General features: G+C 45.0%; 2 protein-coding genes across 5 annotated transcripts; both read left to right on the top strand.

Moving 5' to 3' along the window:
* On the top strand, positions 1 to 7,618 carry LOC147150940 (tudor domain-containing protein 5-like). 3 transcript variants are annotated; one of them, XM_086024672.1, is made up of 14 exons: positions 1 to 131; positions 787 to 1,030; positions 1,100 to 1,281; positions 2,437 to 2,716; positions 2,810 to 2,892; positions 2,999 to 3,113; positions 3,970 to 4,127; positions 4,204 to 4,562; positions 4,783 to 4,992; positions 5,079 to 5,145; positions 5,369 to 5,563; positions 5,635 to 5,745; positions 5,823 to 5,873; positions 7,383 to 7,618. In XM_086024672.1, exons 2-14 carry the CDS (start codon positions 787 to 789, stop codon positions 7,392 to 7,394), a joined length of 2,067 nt encoding a protein of 688 aa, XP_085880798.1. In that variant the 5' UTR covers positions 1 to 131; the 3' UTR covers positions 7,395 to 7,618. The 3 variants fall into 3 exon arrangements, with proteins under 3 accessions (XP_085880798.1, XP_085880799.1, XP_085880800.1); XM_086024673.1 differs by lacking the exon at positions 1 to 131 and adding an exon at positions 147 to 312; XM_086024674.1 differs by lacking the exon at positions 1 to 131 and having other exon boundaries at positions 5,826 to 5,873.
* Positions 7,619 to 7,994: 376 nt separating this feature from the next.
* On the top strand, positions 7,995 to 13,612 carry naa40 (N-alpha-acetyltransferase 40, NatD catalytic subunit). 2 transcript variants are annotated; one of them, XM_086024680.1, is made up of 8 exons: positions 7,995 to 8,467; positions 9,668 to 9,763; positions 10,535 to 10,587; positions 10,662 to 10,757; positions 10,826 to 10,984; positions 11,059 to 11,142; positions 12,179 to 12,256; positions 12,327 to 13,612. In XM_086024680.1, exons 2-8 carry the CDS (start codon positions 9,725 to 9,727, stop codon positions 12,472 to 12,474), a joined length of 657 nt encoding a protein of 218 aa, XP_085880806.1. In that variant the 5' UTR covers positions 7,995 to 8,467; positions 9,668 to 9,724; the 3' UTR covers positions 12,475 to 13,612. The 2 variants fall into 2 exon arrangements, with proteins under 2 accessions (XP_085880806.1, XP_085880805.1); XM_086024679.1 differs by having other exon boundaries at positions 7,997 to 8,409.
* Positions 13,613 to 13,614: the final 2 nt, after the last annotated feature.

Genomic DNA, 13,614 nt, shown 5'->3' with positions numbered 1-13,614 from the left:
TGGCCTAATTAATGAATGTAATTATTGCCCCCGTACTCAGCCAACAGCGATGTCTTGTGGCCACTTTTGGGGGGAGCCTCATAGTCGTGGTCGTGACATTCAAATAAGCACTAATAGTGAGAATATTAACGGTAAGTGTGTTGAAATCATACTCGTCCGAATCTTAGTAGTGTCGGTGTCTTTTTTTCCCCTCGCTGTCTCTTGGTGTGCGGATCCGTGTTGTTGCGAAGTGCTGGCAATGCTAACATTAGCTTAGCGGTGCTAACGCAATAAAGTCAATCTAGCCCGGATAATGACACGCGTTATGCCGCAGTAAGTTGCATTTTCTGTTGTTTTGGGGAAACCTTTGGTTGAGAACAAGCATTATTTTGTCAACTATTTGCCAAAGTGTTAGCCTGAAAGGTTAATAGAATGCTAATTGCTTTAACCGAACTTCTTTTTACTCAATCTAATGATATTTCAACCGTGCTCAGTTTCTGTATTCTGATTTGGAGTGCAAGACATTTTTCTGACATTGTATGCAGCAATTCAAGTAAGTCAATTGTATTTATTGATCACAACAGACAGGACTCACAAAGTGTTTGAAATAAAGTGTCCCAATTATATTCAGTAAATAAAAGAAAAAACAACCAGTCAAAGCAAGCCTTCCAGGAATGCCTGGCTAAACAAACGTGTTAAATGATTTTTAAATATGTCCACAGAAGTCATGGAGGTTTCCTTATCATAGCGTCACTAAAGTGTTTTGTTTGTTTGTTTGCTTGTTTTTGTTTTTGGTCTCCCCCACAGATGTCAGCAGACAAGTCGAACAAGGAACAGGTCTTGGCTCAGCTCAAGAAGGACATCCGATCTTTGCTCATCTCGTCCAAAGATGGCTTGGACCCCAACCAGCTGACGCGAGATTACAGCAACATGTTGGGGTATCCCATGCCGTTGCAATTGCTGGGCTTCAGGAATGTTCTGGACATGGCCGCGGCAATGCCAGACGTCCTGTCAGTGGCCCACGTTGTCAATGGCTGTCCAGTCTTCAAAGGTAGTTGACAGTCGATCACGTGATACTTGTAGTATGAAGTCTGTGGAGTGTACGTCTGTGCCTTTGCAGCTGTGAGTGACAAGTCCACCGTGCATATTGAGCAGCTGGTGGCCAATCAGCGCAGGCCAAAGAAAAAGAGCACCTGCAAATTCCACAAGTATCAACCAGCGCCCATCCAGTACCTTCCACTGCGAAACGTTTTTCTCTCACTCTACACTTTTAGGGCGCAGCTGCAAATCCTCCTCTGTCAGGTAATCTGTAGCCTGATGCTGGTGTATGAGACTGTTGGATGTATTAGTGTAATAGACTCATTAGGGATGTTCCATAGCACTTTTTTCAGACCAACACCAAGAGTAACTTCTGTGTACTCACCGATACCAAGTAACCGATACCACTTCTACTATTGATACATACATTTATTTTTTCAAACCAATGACAGATCATTTTAATGAAAGACCGATATTGTCCAATAGAGCATTTTCTCTTGAAAATGGTTCAAATTAATGGAAATGTGCCTATTATATTTTTTCCATTTGTTCATACAATATATATGTATAGAACACACAATAAAATGAATTTAAATAAATAAAGAAAATGAAACCCAAATATTCAGTGGCCAGAAAAAGTCCCAATCAAAATAAGTTGTTGTGCAACTTCTTCTCAATGAATACAACGAAGTGCAAAGAATTAAATTGACTACAAAAGTGTTTCAAGTAACAATTTGGAATGCTCCGCATTCAACCAGCGTTTCAGCAACACAACTTTGTCATGTTCCGCAGTCATTGTAAATTCAACTGTGGAGTCTCACAGTCTACGCAATGATGTACATGACTTAGAAGAAAGATAAGAAAGATAAGGATGGCACAAAGAAATCAGATATTATTACGGTTATATACTTAACAAAGTCATAAAGATGTGAATTATTGTCTTATGTGCTTGTGTTACTAGTAGTTCAATGTGTGTCATTTAACTTTCAGATTTGTTTGATTTATGTTGCACTGTTTTGTTTTTGTAACAAACCATGACGTTAGGTTGCGTGTAAACTAGTGACATCTGGGTAAATTCCTACTAGGCGTTTATATACACCTTACAAACATGTATTTACATAAATTGCACCTTAATGAGCATTTGAGAGGGCTTAGAAAAACGTTCTGTCAGCCTTGCATGCCATTTAGTTCCTGATAGTAAAACGGCCACAAGAGGGCGCCTTGGTATTATTTAGCTGTAGTGAGTATCCCATACCTTGAAATAAGTATCGTTACTTGGCCATTCCGATTTTTTCTGATGGAAGATACTTGAGTCAGATCCAGTTAATGAACCGTACAACATATAATCCTGCATAACTGCATATGATCATCTTATTGCAGAGCTGCGGTACTGTGCCATTAAAACTGTGACTGTTGCAGGGACCTCTCAAGTTGTCTGACTTGAATTCCTGCTACATGCGGTGCTTTCGCCACCGGCTCATCCCCCACAACTTCGGTTTCAACACTATCAGAGAGTTGCTAGAGGCTGTGGCAGATGTGATCTTCATCCAGCCCACCAACATGGGCTTCATTGTCAGCCTGAGAGACAAAGTGGCATCTATGTATCCCACTGGATTGTTATACACGCCCAACTGGGTCAAAAAGACGCCGAAGAAAAGCTCACACAGTTGCGCAATTCCCACGCGAGGAAAACCATCAGGTGTGTTCCGATACAGGGAATACTGGAATATATTTTTAACCTCTCAAAATAACTCCTCTCACTGTACTCAAAACCACGTCAATTTTCACCAAGAGCCACCGGGTTGTCTGCCCACGGCGGCTGAGGAGAAGGACAGAGAAGTGGATCCAAACGGCGATCAGGAACGGCTGCTGGGGGTGCGTGCTCAAAAAGGAAGCAACGTAGAGGGATTGTTTTTATTTACTTGTCTTTTTTTGGGGGGGGTGATCCGCTTTGAGAATTGTGTCCCTTGTTGCTTGACAGAGGCCTTCAGGCAAGGATGTGCGTCTGATCGAGAATAGTCACTTACCCCTACAACCAGCAGAGGATGACAAAGGAGACAGTACGGTTGTTGTGGACTGTGATCGGGCTGGGGGAGGTACAGTACCATCATTTCTCCATGAATAATAGGCAATTTTTATTTTTTAAAAAAAAATCCAAAATGCAGGGAGAGTATTTTACAAGGATTCAGCAAAAAAAAAATGTACAGAGGTTTACCACTACAGTGTTGTATAAAAACAAAACAGTCATTTCAACACATTTCCTGTTTCTGGTGCCGTTGCAACAGACCACCTAAATAAGAGCTTAATTGCTGGATAATGCGTTACTGTATTTCTTACCTCATTGATGTTCTTCCGCGCACTGAGCTAATGACAAATAATACAGTCTGTATGGTCGTGGATCAGTTAGCCACTTTAGCCCGCTAGTATTGGCAACAGCCGTTCGCAGCACTTATGCGCATTTAAGCACATATTGTAGTCATCCAACATTAACGACTGTTTCTCCTTGCTAGGTTATGTGGGAGGGTGTCAAATGTGTTCAGTTATATGTTGGCTTTCCAATAAAGTTAGTAAGTGTAATAAGCATAATTTTTAAGCTTGGTTTAAAAGCATTTACATTTTATTGGCATGTTTTGAATCTTTATTCATTCATATTTTCACCAGCAAATTGGGAGACTGTTAGTACAGAGGAAAGAACTACATTTTAAGTCTGATTTTAGGGGGGCGTATTATATTAGGGGGTGTCTTATACTCCGGAAATTACGATATGTGCTTGTATTTTACATATTCATCTGTTGTCATCTCAATCGATTGGGGTCGGTTAATACTCAGATATTTCTGAACTTGTTTTGAGAAGAAGCACCGATAGTGTTGCCTGGCTCAGTATGTGCGACGATAAGCAATGCAGAAAAGTGAGCTGATGGACGAAAACACAACTGACATGTCTCTCTTTAGTCGATTCAAGCCAAGTGGGTAGCGCTGGCCACAGTGTTACGAACGGACACGAGGACAATTTAGCACCTCAGGAAGGCCAAATCAGCACGGAAGATGATCATTGTTCAACGGAGGCCCATCAAGATTGGATCAGTGAGGATTGTCGGACCCCAAAGGAGGTGGGCTGAACAATGTATTTTATTCGACAAGGCAATTTCCTGGCAAATGTTAGAACATATCCCGTTTCCATGTCAGAGCGCTGAGGAAAGCCCAGCCGCTGAGGTTTTCAGCGATCCCACCGTGGCCCAGGACGTGGCCCAGGACGTGGCCCAGGACGTGGCCCAGGACGTGGCCCAGGACGTGGCCCAGGACGTGGCCCAGGACGTGGCCCAGGAAGTGGCCCAGGAAGTGGCCCAGGAAGTGGCCCAGGATGTAACCAAGGACGTGGCCCTCGACGTCCTCCGCAATGAGCGTCTGAAACGGCCCACGCAGCGCGCCGCTCGCGAGGTCACGGCCATCCAGGTGGAGCATGTCGAGTCTCCGGGACATTTCTACATCAGCATCTTCGAGAGCGACGAGTCGCGCGCGTTGCTGGACATGATGTTTGAGATGAGGTGAGCATCCTGTTCGACAATGTTTGTGTGAATGCTGGAGAGCATCAATTGCTACGTTCTCAAAATGTTCAAATGAAGAGATTTGACATACTTAGCTTCTCTCCTCCATGTTTTCACATTTGAAATGAATTCCCCAGCATTTCAGTTCAGGTTCAACTCTTCGGCATTCACGTCAATTCTGCAGGAATGTCATTCCTTTGTCGTCGTTGTCCTCGTCCAGGCGATTCTACACCTGTCCCGAGGTGTCCGAGCTCTACCGACTCCCGCGGAAGTTCGTCCGACGGGGCCAAGCCTGCTGCGTGCCCGCGACGGGCCTCTGGTTCTACCGAGTAGTGATACAGCGAGTCATCAGCGACTGTCGGGTGGAAGTGTACTTTGTGGATTACGGCAACACCAGCACGCTGCCCTCTGCCAAGCTGAAGTTCCTCAAGTATGCTTACACTGACGGAAAAGCATTTCGTAGAAGACAACTGAAATGAAATAAGTGAACTCACAATCCGTTTTTTTTTTTCACAGGACTTGCTTCTCCATTCTCCCGGCGCAAGCTGTCCCCTCATCGCTGGCTGGAATTAAACCAAGAACTGTAAGCATGACAGCGCTCCCGCCCGCAGTCCGTTGACCAAAGTTAATCCTCATTTGAGTCGTGCGTGAGCTGAGACTGATGGCCAGCCAATCACAGGCCGTGTTGCGCATAGACAAAACGGCGTATTTTGGAATGTTTTAAAGGAACTTTCACGTGAATTCTCAATGGAAAAAAATCAACATCACGTGTGCTTTGCCTCTGAGACTTGCGGTTTCTGTTCCAGGGCGCGTGGACCCCAGAGGCCACCGCTTCATTCCAGAGCCTTTGCTCGGATCACGTCCTCATGGGCGCCTTCAGGTGTTACGCCGGAGACGTGTTGCAGCTCTACCTGTGCGACACGCGCACCAGCGACGACGTCTACATCCACGCCGTCCTGCTGAGCCAGGGCCACGCCGAGGCCTGCTGGCCTTCGGACAGTGTCAGTCGCCGATATTTGTGTTGAGGTTTCTCCGTTGAATCTTTTGGCTGATTGTCGCATGTCTCACTCAGCTGTGTGTCAAGGTTAATCCAGTCACTTTGTTCCTGGGTGATGGAACAGTCGACCTGCAAGAAGTAGAGATGAGACTGGATGAACTTAAAGACGCCACCATCACAGAGAAGGTTGCTGCTCAGATTTCCGACGTGTTCATGTTCCAGGAATCTGAAAGTTTTTTTTTTTTTGTTTTTTTTTAATTAAGCAGGTTGAATTGGACGAGATTCCGTGCTTGGAGCTGATTGTGGAGGAGCAGGTCAGCTATCACTTGGGTTGTCTTTGCGTAATTTAGCAAAACCTAATTGGCTAACCTTCCCCCGCCTACTGCCCAAAGACAGCTGGGATAGGCTCCAGCACGCCCCGCGACCCTTGTGAGGAGAAGCGGTACAGATAATGGATGGATGGATAATTGGCTAACCTGCCATTAGGCAACACACATGTTAAGTAAATTTGAGCCAAAAACTAAAATCTGTTGTTCTTGTTATTTAAAGCGGAGGTCAACCCAAACATATTTTTTTAAAGAATATGTTCTATGCAGGCCCACTAGTTAAAACACAGCATTCTTATTAATATTGTGTTTCTAGAATATGAGTTAAGCAACAGAATCCACCCGTTTTTAGCCATCCAAGCGGGCGGCCATTTTGTCACTTTTGTCGACTGAAAATGACATCACACACCCTCATGGCTCCGATAACGATCAATCATAGATCAGCTTCAGCAAACAGGTGAGCCATGATTGGTCGTTAACTGAGGCCTTGTCCACACGTAGCCAGGGTTTTTGCAAATGGCGGATATTAGCCTACGGTTAGCCCTATCATCCACACGTCCCCGGAGTTTTTTCATTGAAAACGCAAAACTCCAGCCACAGTGGAGTTTTGCGGATATCACCGGATACGCGGTTGGCTGTGGACAGTCAGACCTGGAGATTTCCGTCGTCACTATGCGACAAATATGCCCTGATGTCACTTGCGCGACTTTTGTTTTCATGCGACTCAACATGGATTCCCGCGGCGCTGCATTGGTTAAAGGCATTCTCGAGGCGCTTTTTGTTTACTTATTTGTCCGCAATCAACTACTGCGTCTCGTTGAAAGGTTTAAATGCAATTCTGACCTCTTGTCGGTACTCCCGAACGAGTTTGGCGCCATGTTTTTGGTTGCATAGACGTGACGTCAAAAGACAGAAGTTCCTTCTGAATGGACAGTATTTGGCTAACTACTGCCGCCTAGAGGGTTGGCATGCGTTTGAAAATGCATGACCGCGGTGTAGTGTAGCTGACTTTTTAACAAACGAGGATATGTATTCCAACGCGGGGTGGAATATTTGGCTGTTTAAAAAAAGCCCGGCTACGTGTAGACAAGGCCTGAGCCCAGTGTCATTTGTCATTTGTCATAATGTCATTTTCAGTCGACAGAAGTGACAAAATGTCCGCCCCATGAGATGGCTAAAACCAGGTAAATTTTCCTGCTTAACTCATATCATATGAATTTATATTATTTTCCTTGTTTCAACTAGTGGGCCTGCATAAAACATATTCTTGAAAAAAACATGTTTTGGTTGGCCATCACATAGATGGAATGCCTAGCTCTGCTTCTTATTGTTATAATAAGATTCCCAGAACATTCAGCTCAACAGTGGGACACCTTAAACTGTTGAATTCGCCCCCCAAAAATGCTCCAAAAATCTTCACATGCGCACACACACACACACACACACACACCGTTATTTTATAGTGATTTTGATGCAATATTTTCCTCTGTTGTCCAGGTATTCAGGTAGCGCTCTTCTTCAGGCAAAGGCTTGGCAGTTTGTTTCCTCTGTTTGGAAACATTAATTGAGCCCCCTCTTATTCAATTGTTGGGCTGTTTGGGTTCTTAATTACACTGCTGTAAAAAGGAATTGCTTATGTTTGTCTGTTTGTTTTTACATAATTTTGAATTCAAAGCATTGTTTTCTTTGTAATGTTTATATTGTGATTAAAAGAAGAAAATGTGTATGTTCCATATCGGCATCCTGTTTGTGGACAAGTTACTGTCCATTTGATCACCATAAAAGAATATCAAGACCCAATTTACATGCTTTCGTTTTTGTTGATCTCATAGGACTCTCAGAGTGAAAGTAAATGTCATAGCTTCAAATATAAATGGCACGACAAAGGCCCAGTGATCACTTCCCAAACAAGGAGCGCCAATTCGCGCTAGTGCGTGCTACGTTCAAGCTCCCGGAAACGGGAGTGGTAAATAGCCTTTTGCTACGTGACCATTTATGATTTAAAAATCGTGTGCAGTGAAACCCGTGTGAACTGGACTCATTGTCATCTAGAAACTGGCTCAGCAATCGAAAACGAGCACATTTTATTCAGCCCCAAGTTGTTGCGTGAAGGTCGCTTTGGGGAGCGGGAAGTCTGAAGTCGGAGTTTTTGGAGAGCACGTGAACGCCTCGCGGTTGGACGGCGGGGAGAGCGACGTAAAGAAAGGGCGAAAGAAAGCAACATGGACCTGCAATAATCGCAAGAGCGCATTCTTGGCGTCCATCCGACTCAAAGGAGCAATCACGTTCCGATCATCATATCTGGGCCCTGATTCTGATTTGCGAATAGCTGCGCGCTGCTCTGACCGCGGGCCGGCCGGCACTGTAGTCAGTTAGCCTCGTTAGCACGGAAGTCATTGTCGTCCTCGGCGGCTACCTTGCTTGCTCGCTCCCCGGCGGCGACAATCAAGCGGGCGGACACAAAAAAAGGAGCGTTCCCCGGGGGCTGTGACGGAGCACACGACGCGGCCGCGGCGAGATGGGGGTGAGTGCGACGCTGCTGGCACAACGACAGCGCCGCTGCTACCTCTGCTTGTGATGGCGTGAGTGGATGGGGGGCGAGCGAGGTGAACTTGATGAGGGGGGAGAGAGGAGGAAGAAGGGTTCATGGTGGTAGCCTGCTTAGCATGCGGGCTAACGCTTGGCACTGACATGTTCGCTGTGTTTACCAACGTGCCCACTAGTCGCGTTAGCTCAACCGCTGCTTGCAAATGCTACTGATGCAAGGAAGTCTGCGTGCCTGCACCACTGCTTTGCTTGGTGGCGGCGATTTACATCCTCCACTTGCACTCTGTGCGTTAAACCCATCCACGTGTTCCCACAGATTGCGAGCTTAAAGCTCTGAGCCAAAGTGGTCTCCTCGGTGCATTCCTTCCTCCTCCTCCTCCCCCCGGTTCATCTGGAGGACTAGTGCTTGTTTGTTTGTATGCTCAAACAGTGCACATTATGTCTAAAAGGCTTAATGAGAAAAAAACTACAGCAACAACAAAACTTTGTAGATTAATGTCCGAAAACTGTGATGAATCGTCACCAAAATTCACGTGCGCATCTCTACTCATGCCCACTTCAACCTCTGGCTAAAAATATCAAAGTGATCGCCCCAATGTTTTGGATTTTATCGACGCTGAGCATCATAATCACAGTTGGCACACACTACACACATGAAACCTCTTATAACATCCATAAAATCCAAAATAATGTGGTCATCATTCAAATAATTCGAGAGGTTGAAGTGGGCGTTACTACAGATGTGTAATTTTGGTGACAATTAATTGTAGTTTTCTGACATGAAGCGTTTTTACACTTAATGTTAAGCGTTTTTTACCATCCTCACAGTGCCTAAGGTCTCAGCTTGAGAATGTCACTTGACCAAACCCAGAAAACAGGCGAACTGTGATTGGTCGTTACCTGTTACCTTGAGCCCTGTGATGTCATTTTCAGGCGACAGTAAGTGCCAAAATGGCCGCCCCTTAAGCCATATAAAATGGGTGGATTTTCCTGCTTAATTCATATTCCACAAACGCAAACAACCCTAACCCTATCCGAACCGCTTATGCTCACATATTGTAAATAACATTTTTTACTTGACCTCCTCTTTAAACTGAATTTCCCTTGTAAAATAGTGTCCCTTGTAAACATGTGACCCACTTTTGCTTGTTAGTAACCTCAGTTGCACTCAGATCTCCCACTCTCTCCTGGACCATCATGAAGATAATCATGTTGTTTTGACGTCCCCTCCCCAGAGAAAATCCAGCCGAGCGAAGGAGAAGAAAGCGCGGCGTCTGGAGGAGAGAGCGGCCATGGACGCTGTCTGCGCCAAAGTGGACGCTGCCAATAAGGTGACTTGAATGCGGAGCGGGGGCCGGTGTTGGGGGGCTTTGTGAGCATCACTTTGATGCAGTAAATAATTGCACCCGTGGGAGTGGTCAGTGGCTATTTCAACAGGCACATTGTTACCACCCACACACCATCAAAATGGGTCGTAACTCAAATTTGTTTAAAGAGCACTTTAAAAACCACCACAGCTGCATACAAAGTCCTGTGCATAAAGTAAAAAACGGACATGTGAAAACAAAGACAGTTGAAAGAATAAATCAAGAACAGTTAACACAATAAAAGACTAAAACGATGCCGAGTCGAAGTCGGTGGAGCGAGACAATTTAAGATTTTAAGACATTAAAAAAAAATACATCTTAAAATGAACTCAAAAGTGAAGTTCAATGCCATCCAGGCTTTGATTCCCTCGAGACAGGGCAAAAGTGGCCTGACGGAGAAAGCATCCTTTTAGCAAAATGGGACATTGATCTGACTTTCATCCACTTGCTGATGAAAGGAAAATGCCACACTTTCTTTGGATGGAACCCAGGGGCAGCAAATACAATGAAAACAGCAGGGGCCTCAAAATTGAACCCTGTGGAATACCAACAAAGACTGTGGGGCAATGTGAGCAACCAAGGCTAACACAACAAAAGTCCTGTCTGCCAAGTAGGATCTAAGCCAATCCTGAGCGCTACCAAAATCAAAATGAGTCTACTAATGTGTGGCAAATGTTCTCCATTCAGTCAGAACTTGTGAGCACTCTGCGTAACACTTGTGTCATCTTCCCCCAGCTCGATGACCCGCTAGATTCCTTCCCAGCCTTCAAAAAGTACGACAGGAACGGGTATGTATTTATTTGTGTACCACTCCATCCCCAATCTTTTATGTGGTGCTGAAAATGTGTAACCTCCCGTCCAGACTGAACCTGCAGATCGAATGCAAGCGTGTGACGGCCCTCAACCCGTTGTCGGTGGAGTGGGCCTTCGAACTCACCCGAGCCAACATGCAGACACTGTAAGCATCCCGTTAGGATATTTTTGTGTATAATACGGCAAAGTAAAGATGTGCTCCCGTGCCGCCAGGTACGAGCAGAGCGAGTGGGGCTGGAAGGAACGCGAGAAGAGGGAGGAGATGAACGACGAGAGGGCGTGGTACCTGTTGGCCCGCGACGGCGACTCCGCCCCCGTGGCCTTCTCTCACTTCCGATTCGACGTGGAGTGCGGGGAGGAGGTGCTATATTGGTAGGATGTTGTTTGTTGGCCCGGTAGTTGTGCGGTGAGGATGCGCTGGATATTAACTTGTGAACATGCCGCAGCTACGAGGTGCAGCTTGAGAGCAGAGTGCGGAGGAAAGGGCTCGGCAAATTCCTCATTCAGATTTTACAACTCATCGCTAACAGGTAAACGGTGGGAAAAAAAACAAAACATTTGCGCATTGATCCTTCTTTTATCTGATCAGTATTCAAAGGCAGAGTTTGATCAAATCCTGAGGATACCTTGAGTACCTTGACTCCAGATTATAACTTCTGAGATTTTTTTCGAGTGCGATTATGGTTTAGGTTACGATTTAGGTTTGATGCAATACTAGACAATTTGTCTTAAAATCATGGAATAAAAACATAGTGTTTTCTGGTAATCAAGCTTTCTAAAACACCATCACGTCACAAAATAATATGTTCTATGCAGGCCCACTAGTCGAAACATGGCATTCTGATTGGGCATTTACCTGAGCCCTGAGCAACTGTGATGTCATTTTCAGTTGACACAAGTGACAAAATGGCCGCCCCGTGAGAGGACTACAAACTGGTGGATTTTGGTGCTTAACACATATACCAACAACGTAAAATTAATCACAATGCCGTGATTAGACTGGTGAAGGCGCATAGAACATATTATTGCAAAGAATTATTATTTTGGGTTGACTTAAACTTTAAAGTGATTTGTAAGCTAGCTCTTCCACTCATATTTTGTACATACTAACCTGAAAGTGCCCAATAATCAATAGCCTCACAAAGTTCATTTTTTCTTGATACGTGCACCTTGAAAATGAATTTTGAATCCTGTCCAACGTTGTCCTCCCTTGAAAATCGATCTCTGGTGCCCATTTTAAGATCAACCAATCAGAGGGATGAACATAGCTGAACCCGTCACAGGGCAGAAAATGCAGACGCCACTGAGGATTAGTAAATCTAAAATCTGATTGGTTAAAAAAAGAAACATCGGTTTCGACGGTGCGTGTGTGGTGGTGGTGGCGGACACCAACACTCAGGATTGTGAGGTGTTTGGAAAAATGTATTTACATGGCAACACATCAAAGCTGAAATCTGATAGGACAGAATGCAATAATGTGGATTTGTATAAGACAGCAAATGAAACGTTTTTTTTTTTTGTTTGTTTGTTGACTGCATCTTTTGTTGTGCCGTTTGTTCTCTGCAGTACGCAGATGAAGAAAGTGATGCTGACAGTTTTTAAACACAACCACGGCGCGTACCAGTTCTTCAGAGACGCTCTCCAGTGAGTACCGCGGCGTGGAATGTGAGCATCGTCGGGCTCGTTTTGAATCCGCTCCGCTTTACCTCCGCAGGTTCGAGATGGACGAGACCTCGCCGAGCATGTCCGGTTGCTGCGGCGACGACTGCTCGTACGAGATCCTGAGCCGGCGGACCAAACACGGCGAGGCCTCGGTGGGTCACAGCCACGGTGGCGGCCACTGCGGCGGATGCTGCCACTGATCTCGAAAGGCAGCGAGGGGCAAAGCGTTCGCGAAAGCTTCAGCTGCCTCCTTTCTTTGTTACGGGCCACGGATGGCGGCGTTTTTGGTTCCACATCTCGATGTTACGGAGTGACGTTTGTGTTTTTCTGCTGTAAAAGCGGCATGCAGTGTGAGCTTCTGTTTGTTTCATCCTTTCCCCGTCATCTCCTTCCTAGTCATGACAGCAAGTGGCTCCGCCTCTCATTGTCACTGTATCAAGGTTAAAAGCCGCGGTCGCCGCCTCTTTCCGGGTGAGACCCCGTGAAACATGATGTGATTTCTGCCTCATTGCAGCGACACTGTAAATGCACATCCCGCCTTTTGTTTTGTTTAGCATGTGCTCCAAGCCGGTTTAACAGATGGAGCGAGCCTTCTTTCGATGAGTTTAAGTCTAAAGTATGACAAGTGTGCCACAGTAATGCTGCTTTTGGAACTTTGCAGCAGCTCTACAGTAAATCCTCATTAGGTGAACAAAGTAATTTCTTACATGGTCACCACTAGGAACGTGCGTCATGAGTGGACTCATTGCCAACATGCCTTTTCACCCCCAAATCCCAGGCTTTCATTTTGAATGAGCGAGAAGTAGTTGGTATGTTTACAAAGCCTACAGGGTACATGCATTTGGAGTGAATGTGTCATTCCGTTTTAATAACAATCCGCTTTTAAGTTCTTGTAAATTGCTGTAGTTGCAATCAAAAAAAAGAGCCCAGGACATGCTTCTCTCATGTCTTGAAAATATAAGTTGTTTGTAAAATCTGACCACTGATTAGTCCTCTTGGCACGTGAGCTGTCTGTAACAAAAAAAAGTCACCAATTTTATGTACAACTCTTAGTTTGTTTTGGGGAAATTATTACATAGCCACTACTATGAGAAAACTTTTTCTTGGTCTCTTCTATCCTTGTGTATATAACATATGTGCTCCTATGGATCTCATGTTAAAGCGAAACACTTTTTGAAACATGAAACTTTCACATGAATTGACTTGATTAAACCTGTTTGAGACAGATGCTGACTGCAGTCGTTCACAGTAATGAAAGGGAACACAAAGTCATTCTGCCTTGTCGGTGTATTGTTTGTATGTTACACATCCAATAAAGCCGTTTCTCTTTTCGTAAAACT

The sequence above is a fragment of the Filicampus tigris genome, chromosome 2 (assembly GCF_054856515.1).
Source record: "Filicampus tigris isolate MCC_2025a chromosome 2, RoL_Ftig_1.0, whole genome shotgun sequence".
Taxonomy (NCBI): domain Eukaryota; kingdom Metazoa; phylum Chordata; class Actinopteri; order Syngnathiformes; family Syngnathidae; genus Filicampus; species Filicampus tigris.
The sequence above is the reverse complement of the archived record's forward strand: the minus strand, read 5'-3'. Positions and strand labels throughout refer to the sequence as shown.

What these genes read in the sequence shown, in the direction of transcription:
- naa40 (XM_086024679.1), top strand. An exon ending in AAGTGGACGCTGCCAATAAG is followed by an intron (nt 9,764 to 10,534) that starts GTGACTTGAATG and finishes ATCTTCCCCCAG; the next exon opens with CTCGATGACCCGCTAGATTC. An exon ending in CGAGCCAACATGCAGACACT is followed by an intron (nt 10,758 to 10,825) that starts GTAAGCATCCCG and finishes CCGTGCCGCCAG; the next exon opens with GTACGAGCAGAGCGAGTGGG.
- LOC147150940 (XM_086024672.1), top strand. Translation starts at nt 787, where the DNA reads ATGTCAGCAGACAAGTCGAACAAGGAACAGGTCTTGGCTCAGCTCAAG. An exon ending in TGGCTGTCCAGTCTTCAAAG is followed by an intron (nt 1,031 to 1,099) that starts GTAGTTGACAGT and finishes GTGCCTTTGCAG; the next exon opens with CTGTGAGTGACAAGTCCACC. An exon ending in GACATGATGTTTGAGATGAG is followed by an intron (nt 4,563 to 4,782) that starts GTGAGCATCCTG and finishes GTCCTCGTCCAG; the next exon opens with GCGATTCTACACCTGTCCCG.